General features: G+C 44.5%; 2 protein-coding genes across 5 annotated transcripts in view; one reads left to right on the top strand and one right to left on the bottom strand.

Moving 5' to 3' along the window:
- The window catches only part of RGS20 (regulator of G protein signaling 20), a 77,099-nt gene extending 70,450 nt beyond the window's left edge, over window positions 1-6,649 (bottom strand). For 2 of the 3 annotated variants that reach the window (XM_065895505.1, XM_065895506.1), the window contains exon 1: window positions 6,485-6,649. In XM_065895505.1, coding sequence (XP_065751577.1) covers window positions 6,485-6,649 — 165 coding nt within the window. Of the gene's footprint in view, window positions 1-6,476 lie in introns of all 3 variants that reach the window. The other variant, XM_065895504.1, reaches the window with a different exon arrangement.
- Window positions 6,650-12,770: 6,121 nt separating this feature from the next.
- Window positions 12,771-21,593, top strand: part of ATP6V1H (ATPase H+ transporting V1 subunit H) — a 62,546-nt gene continuing 53,723 nt past the window's right edge. For both annotated transcript variants that reach the window (XM_065894996.1, XM_065894995.1), the window contains exons 1-3: window positions 12,771-12,913; window positions 18,301-18,403; window positions 19,584-19,673. In XM_065894996.1, coding sequence (XP_065751068.1) covers window positions 12,810-12,913; window positions 18,301-18,403; window positions 19,584-19,673 — 297 coding nt within the window. In that variant the 5' untranslated portion in view covers window positions 12,771-12,809. The remainder of the gene's footprint in view (window positions 12,914-18,300; window positions 18,404-19,583; window positions 19,674-21,593) is intronic.

Here is a 21,593-nt window from a genome sequence, read left to right as displayed (position 1 = left end):
TTTACTGCTTCAGAGAATTATAAGGTAAAGTTTCTTTTTTGTTTCCTTGTACGTAATCTCATTTTCCCCCTTTTGGATATTTATAGAAATAGTGTCTTAATTTTTGAAATTTGAACATTCTATGAAGATATTACTAGACTTAGTTTTTATTGTCTGACGGAATACAATATGTATTCTCAAATTATTATATGAAATCTTTATTTATATCTGGAATATAAAGTTGTATTTTTTTAAAAAATTGATTATTGCTATTTCACTGCTCAGATCCCCTTTTAATCTGTTCCTTTTATCTATCCCTAAGGTGAATTTTGAAGATCTGTCCTCCGTATCCCGTATTTCCTCTCCTCCCTCATAATTTTAATTTATCTTTCTTCTCTGTGTTCTGATAGACTTTTTCAAATATTTCTTTATTTTTATATTTCCTACTTGGATAATTTTAATTTTTGTGGTGTCCAATCTGCTATTAAAAGTCTCCCTCCTTTTCAAAATTGATAACAGAATGTCTTACCTCCATGCAAAACTTCCTTTTCTACAGTTTTTGGTGATGTCTCACTCATTTCAAAAATGCAGCATCTGCTTGAATATTATAATGAATGTAACACGGGCACGAGTTATTAAGACGTGTCTTCTGTGTCCTGTGTGCGTATGCCGTGGTGGTTCGGTCAGTGTCAACCGACAACAAAGCTACCAGTGGCAGCAGAAAGCACCTGGCTCCTTAGGCTGAATTTCCAGGCAGCGATGCTGGTGGGGCTGCAGAGAAGCCCTGTGTGGCTCTTGTCACACACCCTGGAAATCAAGCCGAGTGTGAGAATCCAGAGACACCGAAGAATAAGAGGCTTCTTACCATGTGCCCTGAGCCTGGTGTGACTGGTAACATACACGAAGCACTTCAGAGCCACCACTTGTAGAAATACTGCCGTTCGTTTGTGTGTCCAGAAACTCTAGGTTTACAGTCTCAAGAACAAAAGCTAAGGGATTCCCTGGTGGTGCAGTGGTTAAGAATCTGCCTGCCAGTGCAGGGGACACGGGTTCGAGCTCTGGTCCGGGAAGATCCCACATGCCGCGGAGCAACTAAGCCCGTGTGCCACAACTACTGAAGCCTGTGCTCTAGAGCCTGCAAGCCACAACTGCTGAGCCCACGAGCCACAGCTACTGAGCCCGTGCTCCACAACAGAAGCCACCGCAATGAGAAGCCCGCACACCGCAACAAAGAGTAACCCCTGCTCGTTGCAACTGGAGAAAGCCCACGCGCAGCAACGGAGACCCACCACAGCCAAAAATAAATAAATATATTCATTAAAAAAAAAAAAGAAAGAAGAAAAGCTAAGTTTCAAACTCAAGCTAAGTTAGAAAACTACCTAATGCTCTATATCCTCTAACCCATTCTCATTCAGAAAAACTTCAGACGAGCAAAGAAGCCCATAAAAATAGTCTACCTTTGCTCAGCCAAATTATTTGGTGGCGCTGGTGGAGATGTTTGCCTCTAAAAATATAATCCAGTGGCGAAGACCCAATCTTTAATGTAAAACCCTGAAAGACAATTATTTAAATGTTAAAGAAGTTGGTAAACATGATCAAACCTTGTATTTAAAAGTTTTCATCTAAAACTTTGAAGAATAGGACTGATGTGGATCTTTTTTGTATAGTTATTTTCAGAGTAGAAAAATCTTGTGGAGAATGAAGACGCTCACACTGGGTTTTACACGATATTCCCACGGGCGGGAAGAATCACATTTTCCCAGAAACCCCTGAGTCTGGAGCCTGGTGAGCCCTCCTGCCTTTGCTCACCTGGAAACACCTGCAGTAGGAACCCAAGGATTCCCGGCTAACCCGTGCGCGCCAAGGACGGAAGATGTAACCACGACAGACTTCCAGATGAGCCTTTCCCTAAGCAGGCTTGTGAGCCTCTCAGGTGTTAGGCAAATTAGTACAGAATTCTTTTCAGAGGGTCTTCGGAAAGGTAAGAACCACCTTTGTCCTTCTCAGCGAACTTACCCTTTCACAACTGGAGGCAGGACAGAACAATTTTGTCTTCTGAGTACGTTAATGTGAAGGTGCTGGACACTAGAAGCATAATTCCTTTCTCACTAAGGTATTTTTTCCTCTCTTCTTTCTTCTATCGTTTTTGCCACACAAAGCTCCGCTGTCTTCGTAGGTGCCCTTTGGGGCCTTGGAATTGGTTTCTCTCCTTTGAGTGTGTAATGTCTCAAAACAAGTGCTTTGATCAGACGCTCAAGGGGTCACACATCTGGAACAGGAGAGCACTTAGGAGTCTGTACTCTTAGAGGGGCATCGACATTGAAATGATACGAACAGTAATTTTGTGTAGAACACTTTCTTGTCTAAGCTCTGCCCACTTTTATTACTGGGAAGGAATGCACACACGTATGCGTATATATCTGTATTGATGGATGGATGGGTCGATGACTTGACTTATTGCCAGTGTGGCTGGAAAGTTTCCTCTCTCTCTCTCACGTTTACTATTAGAAAGAGTGACTGGTCCGGGGAGCACCCCACCTCCCGCTTGTACTTTGTGCCCTGAATGGAAGGAAGCAAAAATCCTTGTAGAGAAAAAAGAATTCTGACGAAGCCAAGTTCGTGAGTGTGTGTGTGTGTGTGTGTGGTGTGTGTGCGTGTGTATGCTTGGGGAATATTAATTTATTTTGTAGTAAATTAGTGGCCGTGTTGGGCTGCTTTGGGCAGAATGCACAGAGAAATCACTGTTGAGGCTACTGGCTTCAAGCCCACGAGATTCTAGCCTGCTTCTAAAGCACTGCCAGAATCTATCGAATTAGTAATGAAATCAGTGTCAGAAAAACCTAGGTTCAAATCACCACTCAGCTGACTTCACACATGGAACCAAAAGTTTTTCCAAACTTGTTTTTTCATCTCTAAAACAGGTCTAATGACGTCAGTGCTACTGACCTAATGAAATTGGTTAAGAATTCAAATAAAAAGAACAACAGGAAGAACCACAGTAAATGTAGGCAACACATTTATGCAACACATAAATGTATTGTTATTTTCAGTCTAACCTGCCTTTGGAGGGCTTTTACTTTTTTTTCTTTAATTTTGAAATAATTATAGATTCACCGGAAGTTCCAGAAAAGGATCTACACAATGGTCCCAGGCACTCTTCATCCAGTTTCGCCCAATGGGAACTTCATAAGTCGTACAACATCAAAACCAGGAGACTGACATTGGTACAATTCTAAGAGCTTACTCAGATTTCACAAGTGTGTGTGTGAGTGTAGTTCTATGCAATTTTATCACATGTGTAGGTTTGTGTAACCACCGAAATCAAGATAAAGAAGTATTTCATCCCTGCAAAGCTCCCTCAAACCACCCCTTTGCAGCTGCATCCACCACCCTCGCCATTCTAGTCTTTGGTAATCACTAATCTATTCTCCATTTCTCTAATTTTATTTTAACAATGTTATATAAATGGCATCATACAGAATGTGACCTTTTGGGATTGGCTTTTTTCACTCAGCCTCATTCCCTGGAGACTGATCCCAGGGGCAGCGTTAGTAGTTCATCCCTTTTGTGTATCAGTAGTTGATTCCTCTTAGTTGGTTCATCGTGTTCCATGGCATGGATGTACCACAGTTTATTTAATCGTTCATCCCTTGAAGGACTTTTGGGTTGTTTCTAGTTTTTGGCTATTATGAGTAAAGCTGCTGTGAACATTAGCATATGGAGTCTGTGTGAACATAGGTTTTCATTTCTCTGGGATAAACGCCCAGTAGTGAAATTGCTGGACCGTACGATAGTTGCATGTTTAGTTTTGTAAGAAACAGCCAAATTGTTTTCCACACTGCCTGTACCATTTTGCCGTCCTACCAGCAATCTTTGCGTGATCTAGCATCTCTGCATCCTTGCCAGAAATCGGTTTCGTCACTATGTTTCATTTTAGCCATTCTGATAGGTGAGTAGTGATATTTCATTGTGTTTTTAGCTTGCATTTCCCTAGTGGTAACGATGCTGACTATCTTTTCATGTGTTTATTTGCCATCTGTGTATGCTGTTTGATGAAATGCCTGTTCACGTCTTTTGCCCATATCCTACTTGGAATGTTTGGGTTTTTTATTCTTGAGTTTTGAGAGTTCTTTATATTTCTAATTACAAGGTCTTTGTCAGATATGGGGTTTGCAAATATTTTCTCCAAGTCTGTAACTTGTCTCTACATCCTCTTAAATAGGGTCTTTGGCGGAGCAAAGGTTTTTATTTTTGATGGGATCCAATTTATCAATTTTTCTTCCATGAACTATGCTTTTGCTATATAAGAACTCTACCTGGGCTTCCCTGGTGGCACAGTGGTTGAGAGTCCGCCTGCCGATGCAGGGGACACGGGTTCGTGCCCCGGTCCGGGAGGATCCCACATGCCGCGGAGCGACTGGGCCCGTGAGCCGTGGCCGCTGAGCCTGCGCGTCCGGAGCCTGTGCTCCTCAACGGGAGAGGCCACAGCAGTGAGAGGCCTGCATACAGCAAAAAGAAAAAAAAAAAAAAAGAACTCTGCCTGCCTTAGGTTATAAAGATTTCCTATCATTTTTTCCTAAAAGTTTTACAGTTTTACAGATAGTTGTGCATTTAAAACCGTGGCCTCTGGGCATCCAGACACATTTCAGCCCATGTTTTGCTTACTTCTCTCCATTTCTAGATATTATCTCATGTCTACCTTAAATGTCACCTTTTCCACTCTTTCATTAGGCCTTTTTCAGTTGTTTTACTCCATATCAATCGTATTCCATCTCAGTGTCTTACTGATTGAAAGAGTGTAATCACATAGATAACCCCTAGTATTGACAGGACTCATGCTGGTAGGATGCAATTTTGATAATACTGTGAGTCTGTAGAGAGGAAGGACAAAATCTTTCTCTTTCTCAAAACTTAGCCCAAGGTTTTGCAGATAGTAGGGACTCAGTGATATTTGTAGAATTAAATGCATTGAGTTCTACCATCCTGATCCTTGCTAGATGAGGGACATGGCCGCCTAAATGTGCATCTATGTTCAGACGCAATAGAAAAAGGCAGCACTGAGTGGAGAGGCCAGTAGCATCCCAACTGGATCACTCCTGACTGCTTGCACCTGCTGCGGCACAGGCTGGGACCTGATTACCTGGGTTAATGAGGTCAGGATGGCAGCTCGGAGGGCCCAGCGCCCCAGGGCTGTCGATTCCAGGACGCTGTCGGAATATGTACTGCACATTCATAGATACTTTCCAATCCTTTGCCTATGACTCTGCTTAAAGCATACTCTCCAAGGCAGTTAGATCTTTGAAATTATATGTGTGTATGCACATATTATATATATACATACATGTATATTATATACATATACACACGACATATACTGTTAATGCCGCCTGCTTCCTCAGAGTTGTCTCCAAATTCTACCTTTTAGAAATCTCTTTTGTGTGTGTTGCCTTCATTTAGATGCCCATTAATTAAGGACTTCTGGCCATTCTATCCCATTTCATTCTAGTTTCCTAAAGACCTAGTGTTTCGGTGATAGGAGGAGGTGTGGAAATTCATGTATTATTTGTCTGAAAGCTCGAAAGTAAAGGTCAATACATTCTTACAGAAAAAGGTTCCTAATAACTAAAAAAACCCACAATTTTTCTTCTCCTTGTGCCAGTCGGTTAATATAACATTGGGGAACGGGCAGATCCAGATACTTAGAGTCTACAAATAAATAATGATTATTATGAGGATATGAGCACAGGGACAGATAGATTTTCTAGTACTACAGGATTTGGACAGGTTTGCTGTCGTAGGATTTGCAGCGTTTAATTCTGAGTTCTGATCATTATTTGTCAGAGGTATTAACACGTGCCCATCTCCCTCCACACGAATAACCTTTTAAGAGGTGGTTCTATTTATAGTTAAGAGGATTTACAGACTTAAACTGTACTTTCTGCAAAGATACACACAATACCGAGCAGGAAAATGGTTACTCTTTAGGGAAATCGTGTTATCTAGTGGCAGAAGTTCACGCTTAGGAAATTCACCTAGGAAACTATGACTTTAGGAAAAAAAACCCTAAGCCCCTTAATGTTCTTATGTGCCTGTATTAGTTTATCAGTTTGTTTTCTCGAGCAATTTTTGTAGAAAGCTTTTCAGTACTATATGGGATATAATTTTTATATCAGAGAAAAATACCTAAGGGTTAATATCAAGAACAACAAAAATCTATGTCTAGGTTTTTTGCTTTTTAAAACATTACCTCCTGAAACATGCAAACAAACAAAATGTGATTGTTTGCCTTGGTAAAGGGAAGTTTAGATTGGAGAAAACTGGAAGGATCAGGTAATTATTATCAAGGTTCTAGTTTTTCTCTTGGGTTTGGTTTGGAAGCATTTTTGATAAATCATCAATAAGATAAAGTGATCACTGGCACTAAAGCTTGCTTGCGGTTTTATATTCTTTCTGGATAAACCCTTTCCTTGTCAAGAAAGGCCACGGACTGTGGAGACGGTCTTACCTTGACATTGTGCCTGGCTATGGTGCCTCCTTCATTTTCCACTGTTTGATGAATGTTCGCATTATATTCCTCAGCCCTGGGCGGGAGCAGAAATTGTATCGGCATTGATGGTCTGGAGAAGTGTTTCTGGAGTTCTTCTTGGTTGTCTGGGGAAAGCCTAGGCATGTTTTTACAATAAAGTCTCCAAATGCGTCCTGTAGCTTGATTTTAACACCACCAGCCCAGGGTCCGCTCTGTTTCTCTTCCTTTGACTGGTGCTGGTCTGTCGCTCAGTCTGCTGGGCTCCTCCCTGCAAAGTTACATCAACTGAAGCAAAAGGATTATCTGTGTTGTGGGTCAGCAGTTTATCCACAGACCGTTAGCTCTATTCCAGGATGAGCCTCTGATTTTGAGCATCCAGGTATGTTATGACTGCCCTCTACAGGTAGCAGCGTATTCCTAATTCAAATTGAATGCTAAATCAAAACTGAAAGACATGAGTCAAGTGATATGTTGCTTAGTATATCATGATAAAGGAAATAGATTGCGTGGCCAAGTTCTGTGTTCGTAGTGTGTGATACTTGACAGTTTGGGGCTATACACTCAAGAGGCAGAGGAGCCACCTGGTCTATCTAGGTCTCTTAAAAGGTCACTTTAGTAGCAGTCAGCTTTGTGGATGGAAATGTGTGCTAAACTCATACCCAAACTTAAGCCCAAGGATTATTACACTTTTTACTTAGGTCATATAGAATTAATTGAAGTGATTTTCTTAGGTGGTAACTAGTCCTCTAATGATTAAGCCAAGACTTGGCTTCTACATCATACTTCCTATTTGTAAAGTGCTTTATAAATATAAGATTATTAAACAGAGTGCAAATAGATAGACCGTAATACCTTTTTCTCAAATGGTATCTAATGCCCAAGTAGCCTCTGCTGGCTCTGGGGGTGCACAGAGGTAAGGATCCCAGGTATGTATTGCTGGGGACTACAAACTGGAGAAGTTTCCTTTATAAAATGATCCCAGGCCCCCAAAACTGACATACAAAACTAACACAATCCCCAGCAACATCCCAGCTCCCTTTTTTGCAGAAATTGACCAAGCTGATTCTAAAGTTTATATGACATTGTAAGGGACCCAGAATATCCAAAACAATCTAAAAAATAAGAACAGAGTTAGAGAATTCACACTTCTCAATTTGAAAATTTACTACAAAGCTACAGTAACTAAGACTGGGCTGCTGGCATAAGGATAGACACATATATCAACGTTTTGAGAGTCCAGAAATGAACCCATACATTTACGGTCAGTTGATTTTTGACGAAGGTGCCAAGACAATTCAATTGGGAAAGAACTGTATTTTCTGAAAATGGTGCTGGAACAACGGGACAGCCTCAGCCATAAAAATTAAGTTGAACCTCACACCACATTAAAAACTGAACTTGGACTTCCCTGGTGGCGCAGTGGTTAAGAATCTGCCTGCCAATGCAGGGCACATGGGTTCGAGCCCTGGTCTGGGATGATCCTACGTGCTGCAGAGTAACTAAGCCTGTGCGCCACGACTACTGAGCCTGTGCTCTAGAGCCCGCAAGCCACAACTACTGAAGCCCGTGTGCCACAACTACTGAGCCCACGTGCCACAATTACTGAAGCCCATGCGCCTAGAGCCCGTGCTCCACAACAAGTGAAGCCACCGCAATGAGAAGCCCGCACACCGCAACGAAGAGTAGCCCCCGCTCGCCGCAGCTAGAGAAAACCTGCGTGCAGCAACGAAGACCCAATGCAGCCAAAAATAAACAAATAAATTTATTTAAAAAAAAACCTCAAAATGAATCATAGACCAAAATATAAGAGTTAAGACTATAACACTCTTGAACGAAAACATAGGAGAAAATATTTGTGACCTTGCCTAAAATATTAGGCAAAGCCTTCTTAGGTTCAATACCAAAAGCGCAAGTGACAAGAAGAAAATAGGTATACTTGACTTCATCAAAATAAGAAACGTTTGCTCTTCAAAGGACATCATGAAGAACGTGAAAAGACACCCACAAAATAGGGGAAAATATGGCAAATCATACATAATAAGGGACTTGTATCCAGAATATAAAAAGAGCTCTTAAAAAAAAACTAGAAATGAGTGAATGGTCTAAATAGACATTTCTCAAAAGAAGACATGCAAATGGCCAAAAAGCATATGAAAAGATGCTCAACATCTTTAGCCACTGGGGAAATGCAAGTCAAAATCACTAATGGATACCACATCACACCCAACAGGTTGGCTTTAGTAAAAAAGACAGACCATCACAAGTGATAGTGAGGATGCAGAGCGACTGGGACTCTCACACGCTTCTGGTGAGAGCATAGAATGACGCAGCCACTTTGGGGAACAGTCTGGCGGCAGCAATTCCCTTGTAGATATGCACTGAACCAAGAGAAGTAAAACATATGTTCACCAAAGACACACAGATGTCCAGTAATTGGAATCCACCCACATGCCCATCAACTGGTGAGCAGATAGACAAAGTGAGGTATATCCACACAATGGAATATTATTCAGCCATAAAAAGGAATGAAGCACTGATACGTACCGCCACATGAACGAACCTGGAACATTATGTTAAGTGGGAAGAGCCAGTCACAAAAGACCATATATTGTATAACTCCATGTATAAGAAAATGTCCAGAACAGGCAAATCTATAGATACAGAACGTACTGATACATTAGTGGTTGCCTAGGGTAGGAGGGTCTGGGGAGAGATGGAGAATGATGGCTAATGAGTAAGAGGTTTCTCTTAGGGGAGATGAAGAATGTTATTACACTGATTGCAGTGATGGTTGCCCAACCCTGGGAATAAACTGAAAATCTGAGGGTCTCAGGACCTGGTGTTTGGCTCTCGATTCTCAGAACGAAAGTGGAATAGGTGGTATCAGTAGACTCAGATTGACCTGTGTGATTTCCGGAGCTGGAAGGGACCATCAAGAGTGTCTTGTCCTCCTTCCCATCATCTTCTTCATTTTGTGGATGGGGAAACACGCATGGGATATCAGGTGATGTGTCCAAGGGCTACATGTGATAGTACAGTTGGGACCAGCCTCTACATCTCCATACCCTGTCGCCGGAAACCATGGCTCTGCACCACCCTGCAAACCAAATCGTTTGCGTTTCTCTTTAAGGATGTCATTTGGGTCCACCAGCCTTTTCCTCACTTCCCCACTCTCATTTCTGCATCTTCTATTCTGGTGTCAAACATTGGAGGAAACATTTCCTTCGAACATTTGTTAATTTCTCTTAGCACTTTCCCGACACTTGTAAACATTCTCCCTCTCAGAAACTTCTTTCTACTTAATAGTTATTTGTATGAACGTTCTTTCATCTTCTTAAGTTTAATTTGTTAATGATTTTTATCTAAGTAAGTCTCCTAATAAAACATTGCACACACAGTGCTTCTGAGATCCTAGTAAACATTTTTTCATATTTGAGGGTGTGTGTGTGCGTGTGTGTGTGTGTGTACACATCTAGTGGAACTGCAGCATTGACTGGCATTCCCTGGAATTCTCTGTAAAGCAAGTGTCCTGGAGATTGCAGGAAGGAGAGTTTGTATGAGAAAAGAACTTTACAATTTGTTGAAGGTGAGTAAAGTACTTACTGACAAATGTGTATTTATTTTGCTTTATTCCGAAGTATAAGGACATTTCCTAAAGGGTCAGTGTAACAGGCAGGATGGAGAGACTTGCATCTAAGAGCATAAACATCTCAGAGTGCGTGGAAGCTGATGGATGTTCCATGCAACTCCTAGAGGAAGCTGAGGAAGGCAAGGAGATGGATCCTCCTCCAGAGCTTGGGGAGTGGCATGGAGGACTCAGCCCAGCCAGACATCCGCAGCCCAGTGACACCCACGTCAGACTTCTGCCCTAGAGAACTGTAAGATAATACATTTGTGTTGCTTTAGGCCAGTAAATCTGTGGCAATTCGTTACAGCAGCAATAGAAAAAGAATGCAAGATTATATACTATTGCTACGGTGTTTATTTGTAATCAGTGTATAATATTAGTTTTGTTTTCAAAACTTGACCTAAATTTAACATTTGTAGGAGAAATGTATTGGTTATACCTACAAATCTCTTTCAGCAGTTATCAAAAACAATATGCTATTATATTATACCCGCTCACTAGTTGCAGTGTAGCGTTACTCATTACTGTCTTAAGACAAAGAGGGAAGCTGAGGCCTGGACTGGGGAAAACTTCGGCTCAAAACGGGGTTTTCAGAAAAATACAGGGTGCTATTACATTTGAATTTTAATTAAACAGGAATAGTTTTGTTTTTTTAGTACAATTGCAGCTGTGGCATGGAACATCCACTGTTCGCTAAATCTGCAGCCCTAGGGCAAGATAACTTTTGTGACCCATGTCTCAGCATCAGTTTCATATTGAGACTCTGAATAAGAACGCCTGCTTCACTGACTTGTCAAACCCAAATGAAAGTCAACCGATTTCAAGGCACTAAATTAAACTTTTCAGAGTGACGGTTGAGCTAGATGAGTTTCGGCCCGGCTCTCCCCCTCGGACTCCGTCCCCGGGGCCGCCGGGTCTCGGGGTGCGGGATCCCCGCGTGTCCGCCCCGCCCCCAGCCCCGCGTTCAGAGAAACGCTCTCGCGCGGAGGGCGCTCCTCTGGCTGTTTTGGGCCCTCCCGGCCTCCGCCTTCCGGGCGGTCACGTGCCTCGGCTCACGTGACCTGCGCTCCTGTTGTTCCACTGCGGCCGCTGCGGCTTCCTCCTGCCTGTAAGGCCCTTCACGTCCGCTCGGTGCCGAATCGCGCTCGCTTTCTGGCGCTGCGTCCCCGCCGCCGCTCAGGCCTGCGGACTCGGCAGGAGGCCCGACTCGGCGCCCCAGCACGGCGGCGGTCCCGACTCCGGACCGCCGCATCTTCCCGCCGCCTTGGGGTGAGTTGGAGGGTCCCGCGGGTTCGCTGGGTGAGGCCGCGCTCGGGTCGTGCCGTCAGCGGCCCCGGCCCCGGTCCCCGACTCCTACCCCGACCCCGGCGAGGCGAGGCGAGCTTGCGGTTTCTCCGCTTCCCTGGAGCGCGCTGGGTTCTGCCGCCCAGGCGCCGCCTGCCTTCCTCCGGACCCGGTTCCCCGATTTCTTGCCTTCCGGGCCTCAGCGGGGTTTTCGAAACTGCGGAGTTTTCCCCGCAGAGAAGGGCAGGGGAGAGAGGGTGGACGGGTGAAAGGTGTGCTTTCCCCAGGATTGGGCCGGCTGCGGGTTTGAGTTGTTCAGGGACCTAGGTGACCGCCCTGAGGCACCTTCAGCCGCCGCAGGAGGGGCCGCTGGGGCTGAGCCCGCTTGATTCCAGGTTCCAGCTTGGCCCGGACGGAGTCTGTTTTCACCTGGGCCCAGCCAGTCCGCGTTGCCCGTGTGTGTGCACGCGGCACCTCCTCAGATGTAGAGGTTACTTCCAAACTGACTAAGGTCATTGGGATCCTGGAATAGAATTCGGGGTGTGGTTTAAGCTTCTTTGTGGTCATAACGATTAGCTTATATTTTGTAAACCGGAACTTATATTTTGTGTCGTGATAAAATCAGGCTTAAGCTTCTATCTTTAAGTTTAGGAGTGAGAATTACTTAAAAGCTCATTTTGTAGGATCATATTATCAGACCAGTCTCTCATTGTTGGCTGAGCCTAAACTGTAATCTTTATTTGTTTCAAAAAATTCTCCCAATATTGACTTTGAAGCTGCTATAAATTTTGATTGAAAAAAGAAAGCTCTGTCTTCTAAGATACTGCATTCCCACTTTGGGTGTTTTAATTTGAGTAAATAATGTTAGAAAGAACATGTAGGTTTTTCATATGCCACTTTAAAATGAGGCTTAGTAAATGTAAATAAAATAATTGGTCCTATCTGTACTATGCAGGTTCTTATTTTTTCTCTGTCAGAAGAGGAAAGTTGATCTCAACTGTATACATTTAAAATATTTTCCTATTTTGTATGCCTATTCTAAGCGTGGTTTCTTAATTCAGGATCTTACATGGTTACTTTAAAAATCTTACTGCGATATTGGTGCCAATAATTAGAAAACCTTACGTGGAAAAGTAAAAACCTATAGAGAACACTTCTGTGGAACAGCGCATGACGGGACAGGATTTGAAATATAATGGCATAGCTATTTAATATTTAGGATATTTAGTATTTGAGTTGAATGCTTGTAGAGATTCAGGTGATAGTGACGCTATCACTAATAATAATAGTAGTAGTTGTTAAAAAAACAAACACACCTTGTATTCTGGTTTTCCCTTGCATCAAAATTGAAGGTCCGCAGAAGAACATTCAAGATCATAAATTTAGACCAAGATGGACATCCGGGGCGCCGTGGATGCAGCCGTTCCAACCAACATCATTGCTGCCAAGGCTGCAGAAGTTCGTGCCAACAAAGTGAACTGGCAGTCCTACCTTCAGTAAGTGCTGCTTTGCTGTGAATCATGGGTAATCATGTGCCTTTGCTTCAGACTTTTTCACGGTCATGCTTCTGTGAGAGAAATACTGGAAAAATACTAATAAATGTGGAAGAAAACACTTCCTCCTTAGAAGAATTAGCTGTCCCAGGGAGACAGCTTAGTGTGATGGAAACAACTTGGGGCTCTGGTTGGGAGGCAGCAGTGGCCACAGCACTTCTGAGCTTCTCTGCCTGGAAAGTGGTACTGTTTGGATGAACAGGAAGCACAGGAGGAGTGTTCAGGCCCTGGAGGGAGGAAGAGGATGACTGGCAGAGCCTGCCCGACTCCCCCCCACCCCGTATGCCGTGGTGATCAGTGTGGGGACGGGTGGTGTTGCAGAAGGGCTCAGACAACTAGCAAAGAGCAGGCGATTGAGTTTCAAGACTTGAGTTTGAATTCTGGTTCTTGTGTCTACCAGTTTGCTGATCTTCGGCAAATTCCTTAACTCCTCTGAGGTTCACTAAAGTAAATGTGAAATGGGGATACATATCCCATGGGAGCGTTGCTGAAATCGTGTATTTAAAGCATTAGCACGGTTGAATACGCGCACTGGTGAGTTGAACACATTCAATAAATTTTAGTTCTTTCCCCCTCCTTGTGTGTGTTAAGATTTAGCATGTGGGTGTTCTGTACTTATCTTAAAGTGAGTGTTCATTTATCCTTGATCATACTTTATCATGTTGACTTTACTTCATATCTGTTTATTTTGGTATATTCATAACGGTGAGTTATTAAGGAAATTCAGTTAAGATTTGCATGCATATTTTGAAAAACAAATTGGGAAAGCTTTAGTTTTATATTTAGCAGTTTGCTTTGTTCTAAGAGGTATATGCAGTGTACAAAAATGATCCCATTTATTTCTGTTAATTTAGTTACTCCTCACACATTTAATAACCACCTGCCGAGTTTGAGGCATTATTTCCAGACTTTGGGGCTACGAAAAGGTAAACTCGTAATCTAGCAAGGAAGTCAGATATATAAACTGATCATTTGGAGATCAGTTGACCATAGGTTTAGGGGTCTATCTCTGGGCCCTAGGAACACAGTTTTAAATTCACTGTTGGAGGAATTAGAAATAACTGATAGTTCTATGCAGGAGTTAGATAATCACATTTGCCTTTTGGTTGGATTGTTCTTCCCTCAGTGTAGAGGGTAGATTTGTGGATAGTAAGCCTGGACCTAGGGACAGGTTAGAGCAGTATTTGGGTTGTGGGAATGGCTAGAATTGGAGAGACTGGAGAAAATCTTAGTGATCAGTTTGATGTATGAGGGTGAAAAAGTATCTAGGATGAGTTCTGGTTTCCCGGTCTAAGTGAGTGGATCATGGTGAGGCCACAGATTCAAGGGCAGGAGCGAGAGGGACTTTCTGATGTTTCCTCTGGTCATCTGTATCTGTGTAATTGTTTACGTCCCCTGTGAAATGAGGGTTTTGAGCTCTGTTTCCTAATCTTAGTCCAGAGTGTGTTTAGACTAGAAGACAAGGAGTTTCATGTTTATAAAGCCCGACTGTTTATAACCTAAATAGAATAACATTGAACTTGATCATAAAGCACTGGCTGACGGGCAGGCATTCCCTCGCATTGGCATTTGGAACGTTCGTAGTTACAGGGAGATTTTTAATTGCTTTCTCTGCTGTTCTTCCTGTTCCATGGCCTCCCCACTACATAAATCATAGTCTCCCTTTTTTCCTACTTCTGTCCTTTATTCTGTTGTCCAGCTCGTGGGTTTCCTTTATAGAAGCCATCTACTCTGTACGTCTGTACACAGATGCTCCCCACGTGTCAGCCGTGTGCCCCTGTTGAGCTGGCTGTGGGGACACTAGTGGGAGTGAGATGTCCTCCCCCCAGCCCCAGAGCACTCACAGCTTGTTGGGGGCTGGACGGGACCCGTGAGTTATCAGTGAATCTGATGCCACATTGTTTTCTGATAGAGTAAAACCAGTGGGAGAATCGCCCAGTGTCAAAGTCCAGTATCTCTCACACATTAACATGTTACTATGGAAGTCCTGTGCCTTAAAGTGTGTTTCCATGTGATTAAACTTCTTAATCATTCAGGTAGGCAGTCCATAAACGAATGGGCGTGGCTATTCCTGTCAAACTGGAATCCAGTAAAACTGTCCTGAGGATGCGAGAGTTAGAATAATGTCTTTCCTCCCGAGTTTAAAGTTCAATGGGGAGGCAAACCTTTAACTGAAAAATTAAATAATGCGTTGTGGTGAGCATTAAAATGGAGACATATGTCAAGTTTTCCCAGATAACAAAAGGAGGGAGTGACTCATCACCCAGCAGCACTGGGGACGTCCTCAGGGAGCACGTGAAGATACCTGTGGGAGTCACGGGCAGAGGGGCTGGAGCTGCCGAGAGGGAAGGAGCCTCCGGGCAGGGACTGGAGACTCAGAAGGACGCGCAGGGCTCGGGGAGCTTCAGGTCGGCTGGTGGAGCCCCGCCCAGGCTGCTGCAGGCCGGAGTGTGGCACCCACACGTGCCAGCTCTGTAGGCCAGACACCTAGGAGTCGTTTCCTCTCTTCTTGTCCCCGACAGTCCACATCCCGTCCAGGCCCAGGTCCGCACATCCAGGCCCCGTCCCCAGTCTGACCGCCTCTCTCCAGCTGCCCTGCTGCTGCCTGGTGCAGGCTGCCCGCGTCTCACACGTGCCCGCGGGTCCTGGCCGGGGGTCTCTGCTGGCACTGTTCCCCGGAGGTACAATTTTAACAGGGCAGTGAGAGTCATTTCAGACAATGTGGGTCAGACCCACACGGACCTGCTGTGTAGCACAGGGAACTATGCTCCATATTTTGTAGTAACCTGTAAGGGAAAAGGAGCTGAAAAAGAATCTCTCTCTCTCTCTATATATATAGATAGATAGAGATTTTACTCTCTCTCTCTATATATATATAGATTTAGATTTTATATGTATATATCTGAGTCACTTTGCTGTACACCTGAAACTAACATGACATTGTGAATCAACTCTGCTTCAACTAAGAAACAGCGCAGGTCAGATCGTGCCCCGGTGCCCCCAGCCCTGCAGCTGCTCTGCGTTCCTGCTCTTTCCCACACAGCCAGCTCCCTGCTGCCCCCGCGTCCTTGGACTCACACTTCTGTCTGTGGAAGTTCCTCCTGGATCACTTGGTTCATTAACTCCCTTCATTCAGGTGTCTGTGCAGGTGACCTCAGGAAGGTCTTCTCTAATCCAGCTAAAATATGTCCTTTCCTCCCTACCTAGCTTTAGTTTTTTGTTTAATAAACTTTTAGAATCCTGGCATTATGATATGCGTGTGTATATTTTTTTAAAAAGTATTTGCTTTTGTGCTTGTGTATTTTCTGGTTTCTGCTCTGGAATGAGAGCTCACGGAGGGAGGGATGTCTAGTTCACTGCTGTGTGGCCTGTTCGTTACGGTGTATGGCGCATAGCTGGCTGGCAGCTAATACTGGCTGATTAGATCATGAATGAGCAGAGGACTTGGAGGGGTGCCGTGGAGACAAGCTTTTGGGAAAAGAAGTAACGTACTTGGTAAGTCACATATTGTTTCATGGTAATTTCATAGCAATTCTGTGAAATAAGTTTTCTATTCTCATTTTATTTATTTATTTATATTTTTGCGGTACACGGGCCTCTCACTGCTGTGGCCTCTCCCGTTGCGGAGCACAGGCTCTGTACGCGCAGGCTCAGCGACCATGGCTCACGGGGCCCAGCCGCTCCGCGGCATGTGGGATCTTCCCGGACCGGGGCACGAACCCGTGTCCCCTGCATGGGCAGGCGGACTCTCAACCACTGCGCCACCAGGGAAGCCCTATCCTCATTTTAAAGATGAGTAGACAGCTGCTTACGTAGGTTAAGTAACATGGACGTGCTCATATAGGTTTTAATGAGTCACTGAAGAAGTTTTTGTTGAAAGCCTCTGCCTAGGTGCTAGGTAGAACTGCCTTTCAAATTCACAGTCTGACCAAATGAAAGGAGTAAAACAGTTGGGGGGGCATGTTTGACAAAGCTGCCTGGCAGTGTAGGTCAGGGGGCTGTGGAGGAGGGTTGGATTGGAAGCAGGAAACCCGCTGGACCGGGGCCATCGGGCTGAGCCACCCCAGCGGTGGGGAAGTGGGGAGGAGAGTGATGTCAGGGGGACGAATTGTGAGGACGGGGCCCGACCAGCCTTGGCTCATCACAGAAGGGGCTGGAGTCCATGGCCTGTTAGATTGTGGGACTGTCAGAGGAAGATTACAGGTGAAATAATTTAAAAACAGAAAGCAAAAAAAGGTTCCTTGGGACAAATGCAAGGAAGTTAGACTTCAGAAGGAATGGCTTGCCAAGTAAAAATACAAAAGAAAGCTGCAGAATTTCCAGATTACCGAGTATAACCTTCATAGTACACTTTCTCAGTGGTAGAAAAACTGCATCTCTTTCCTGTGATTATCCTATTTAAAAAGGTATGGCATGCTTTTACATGTCAGCATAGCCAAATTTGGGGGTCAAATTGTTTGAGCTAGGGAGTTCAGGTTTATGAAAAAAGACTTCATTTATTTTGGGACTGGAACCAGGCAGGTGGGCGTCATTATCTTGGTCTAGCCTGGGGTGCAGAGTGCGCTTTCTCCTGACCAACTGTGATAGGTGAAGTGCTTAGTCTTAATGGAAACAGGGCACAGTGTCTGTTTTTGCTTCCATCGTCCCATCAGCCTGGCTGGGGGATAGAGTGTGTGTGGGGTATATATTCGTGACCTCAGTTCTGCCCCTGTAAGATGTGGAGTGCCTGTGTCATATGTGTGATCTGTGAGTGGGGCTGGGAGAGGTCGGCCTGGAGTTCAGATCACAAGTTAGCACTGCGGAGTGGGGAAGAAGATGGAGTGCGGGCTGATTGCTGGGAGGATGGGGGTGTTTTCAGAGAGGGTTTGGTCACATTTTTCTGGGTCTGAAAGGAAAGAATATGCTGGAGGACAAGATTGCAGAAAGTTGTATACAGGGGTTTTGTCTTGATAACTTAGATGGCCAAGTAAATTGGCTTGGGGTGGAGATAGGCTGAGACTTGGATAAGGCCCAGAGGTGGCATTTTAGTGAGTGTTTCCTGTGGACCAGGCCCTGTGCTAACCACCTCATGTGAATTATTTCATCCTCAATTCCGCCCCTTAAAGGCATGTGGTTCTTGTTCCCATTTTGCAGGTAAATTAGGTCCGGTCAGGGCCTGGGAGGCCCATGAGTAGTAGGTGGTGCGGCTGGACTCAGACGGCAGGGCCGTGGGACACCAGGGTCTGGTGTCAGCCCTCACAGAGAGAGGAGAGACGCAGGGCATCCTGTATCACTTGGTCCCAGTGGCTCTTCAACTCTTGCTGAACGAAAACCGTGTTCTTTCTTTCTAGGGGGCAGATGATTTCTTCCGAAGACTGCGAATTCATTAAAAGATTTGAAAAGAAAAGAAGTCCTGAGGAGAAGCAGGAGATGCTTCAGACTGAAGGCAGTCAGGTGATCAGTTCAGATATTAGACCATGAACACTGCCCCGTGTCATTAGACATTCTAGAAGTTTTCTCAATGACCATGTGATAGTCCACTGTAGGTAGGCATCATAATTTAACTAAAGACTCTTTTTTATTGGAAGACGTTTGAGGGATCTCTAGTTTTCTTTGTTAATTTTGGAAAAAATGTCCTATTGAGTATGTTTATTCCTCCATCCTTTCCTGCATTTCTGAAAAATTTTTTCGAATTAGACTAGATTCCTAGCATGGAAATTACTGTTTCAGAGTATACAGTATTTTCAAAGTTGCTTAACTTTTCTGTTTTTTAAGGAATTTTTTTTCTACTTTCTATTCTCACTAGAATAACATCTAACTCCGCTGTCCATCAGATTTTCTGATACGGTGCCCTGATTGGCCGAAGGAGCCCGTATACGATGCAGCCTGATTCTCACAACAATCTTGGGAAATTTGGGAGGAAACATTATCGTGGGTGCCAGTTTTGTTGAATTCTAGAGACTCTGTGACATAGGTGTTAAATCATAGGATGGAGACTGGTCAGAGCCTTCTGATTCCAGTGCCTGTACTGAATTCCTGTACTTGTGCTGCTCTGGTATTCTGTTTCCTAGTAAAAGCAAAAAAACCCCCCAAACCAAAAACACAAACAAAAAAACCCCAAAACGAATGATAATATTAGATTTGTCTATGTAACTTAGTCTTTACGGTATCAAGAGTTGATAGTGGTGAGGTCTGTCTATTTAAAAATAGTAAACTTTTTTTTTTTTTTGTGGTACGCGGGCCTCTCACTGTTGTGGCCTCTCCTGTTGCGGAGCACAGGCTCTGGACGTGCAGGCTCAGCGGCCATGGCTCACGGGCCCAGCTGCTCCGTGGCATGTGGGATCTTCCCGGACTGGGGCACGAACCCGTGTCCCCTGCATCGGCAGGCGGACTCTCAACCACTGCGCCACCAGGGAAGCCCAAAAATTTTGACGTCACTAGAAATTATTAAAAAACTGATGCAAGCCCTAGTCTGGTCCTCCCATACTTCATCACAGTATTTGCAAAAGGCAGGCATTTTCTATAACTGCATCCTAACTTAGGCAAGAGAAATAATTTTTTAATGAAATTCCATTAAAATGTTGTGTTTGCACGTTTGAAAACAGTGGTTAACGTTCATTTCATTTTTTTCTAGTGTGCTAAGACATTTATAAATCTGATGACTCACATCTCCAAAGAGCAGACAGTTCAGTACATACTCACCATGGTTGATGACACGCTGCAGGTGGGTGTGTTCTTCACCTGACACGTTTGGTCCTCACCTTTTTGTGCTCTCCCAGTAACAGCACTTCTGTAAGCTTTCACCTAGAGCACTGGTTCCCTTCCAGAGTGTGATAGTATATTTTTCTTCATTGTGTGAGTTGTAATTTGCTAATGGTGGTAAAGATGGGACGCCCACACACTGGCTATTGTGTTGTTTTTAGGATGTCGGGGAATCAGTATGTCTTTTTTCTGTATTTCCTCAGAGTTCTGTGTTGGACAACAGCAGTGCTCGGTGCATCCCTTGAGGCTTTCCGGATGCTCTGCCTACTCACAGATGATGTGGCTCTCTTCTTTCAGTCATCCAGCAGATTTCAGCGCCCTGTGTCCCGGGCCAGGGCCGGGCCCTGGGGGTTTAGTGCTGACTGTAGTCAAGATGCTTGCCCTCAAAATCATGGTGTTTTTGGAGAGCGTTTTGGCTATCATCTGAGACTTTTCCAGTGACGTGAAGTTTCTGTTTACTGCTTTGTTGTCCGTAAACACAGAGGGCCTCCCTTATTCACAATATTGTTTTTGTTTTTTTTGCGGTACGTGGGCGTCTCACTGCTGTGGCCTCTCCCGTTGCAGAGCACAGGCTCCGGACGCGCAGGCTCAGCGGCCATGGCTCACGGGCCTAGCTGCTCCGCGGCATGCGGGATCTTCCCGGACCGGGGCACGAACCCGCGTCCCTTGCATCGGCAGGCGGACTCCCAACCACTGCGCCATCAGGGAAGCCCCCACAATAATGTATTTTATACTCGAGTATAATCTAGGTTTAGATTGTTGGTATTGAGAGCAGTCTTTCTGAAACAGGCCAACTGGCTGCAAAATCCAAGGCCTGTCTGCATGTCTCAGGGAAAAGAGTCTTGACGACTCAAGAGTCTGCCTGTCTCTTGAAGAAAAGAGTCAGTCTGGCTGCTTGGAGGGCGTCCGTCTGTCGTTTTACAAGGAAGAGCATTTATCTCTGGCCTACTGTGTGCAACCACTGGGCGAACTGTTCCCGAGGACCCGGAGGTTAGGAGGAAGGGTGCCGCCCATTTAGGGGCCATCGTATCACTTACAGGGATGTTGTGATTTAATCATCTCAGGATGGCTGTCCAGCCTGGACTGATGCAAGCCCGTCTGAGAATGATCTCCGTCTTTCTTGGCACTTTTTCCTTTAGGAAAGTAAGGTCAGGATAAATGGGGAGTGTTGTGGTCTGCCTTGGTAACCCTTGTTACTATGATTGGACTAGAATGAGGAGGCCGTGAGCTGGCCTGCAGACCCTGGTGTTACTGATATGTACACACCCACCCACCCACACTCACACATGCACAGATTCCCTCGATTTTTATACACATTTACAAACCCGTAAATTTACAAACCTGTAAAAAAAAACCGTGAGTTCACACAGAGCATCTCCAGTTTGTGCCCTCCACCACCCCACCCCCGAGTTCGTGCCAGCCCCCCGTTCCATGCTGGATTGTCTTCTCTGCCGGCGAGTGGGCAGTCATCTCGTCCTCTGTTACTCACTTGTTCCACCTGTGATACAGAGGAAGTCGGCTCAGAATTGCTGACCCGCATACCCGAAAAAAAGCCCTTTGCCTGGAGTTCAGTATTTGTCTGCAGTACTTTGTCTTTAAACGAGGTTGTGTAGAGTATTGTGTTCAGGTTTGTTTTAGTGTGGTTATATTATTTTTCCAGAAATAGTCAGCTTCATTGATTTTTGTTTGTAATCTACTTCAGTTTTTTTTTTCATCCCTGTTGGTTTTTACTATTTTTTATTATGTAAAACGTTTACATGCTTCCAGAAGTCGAAACTGTACAGAAAGGTGTGTCCCCAGTCCCCCTTGCCCACACTCCCACCCACCTCTTGTAGGTCATAATGTCGTAGACTTCTGTTTGTCCTTCCTGTTTTTCTTATTG

Source organism: Phocoena phocoena, chromosome 17, assembly GCF_963924675.1.
Source record: "Phocoena phocoena chromosome 17, mPhoPho1.1, whole genome shotgun sequence".
Taxonomy (NCBI): domain Eukaryota; kingdom Metazoa; phylum Chordata; class Mammalia; order Artiodactyla; family Phocoenidae; genus Phocoena; species Phocoena phocoena.
Note: the sequence above shows the minus strand (reverse complement) of the source record. Positions and strands in the feature narration are given on the sequence as shown.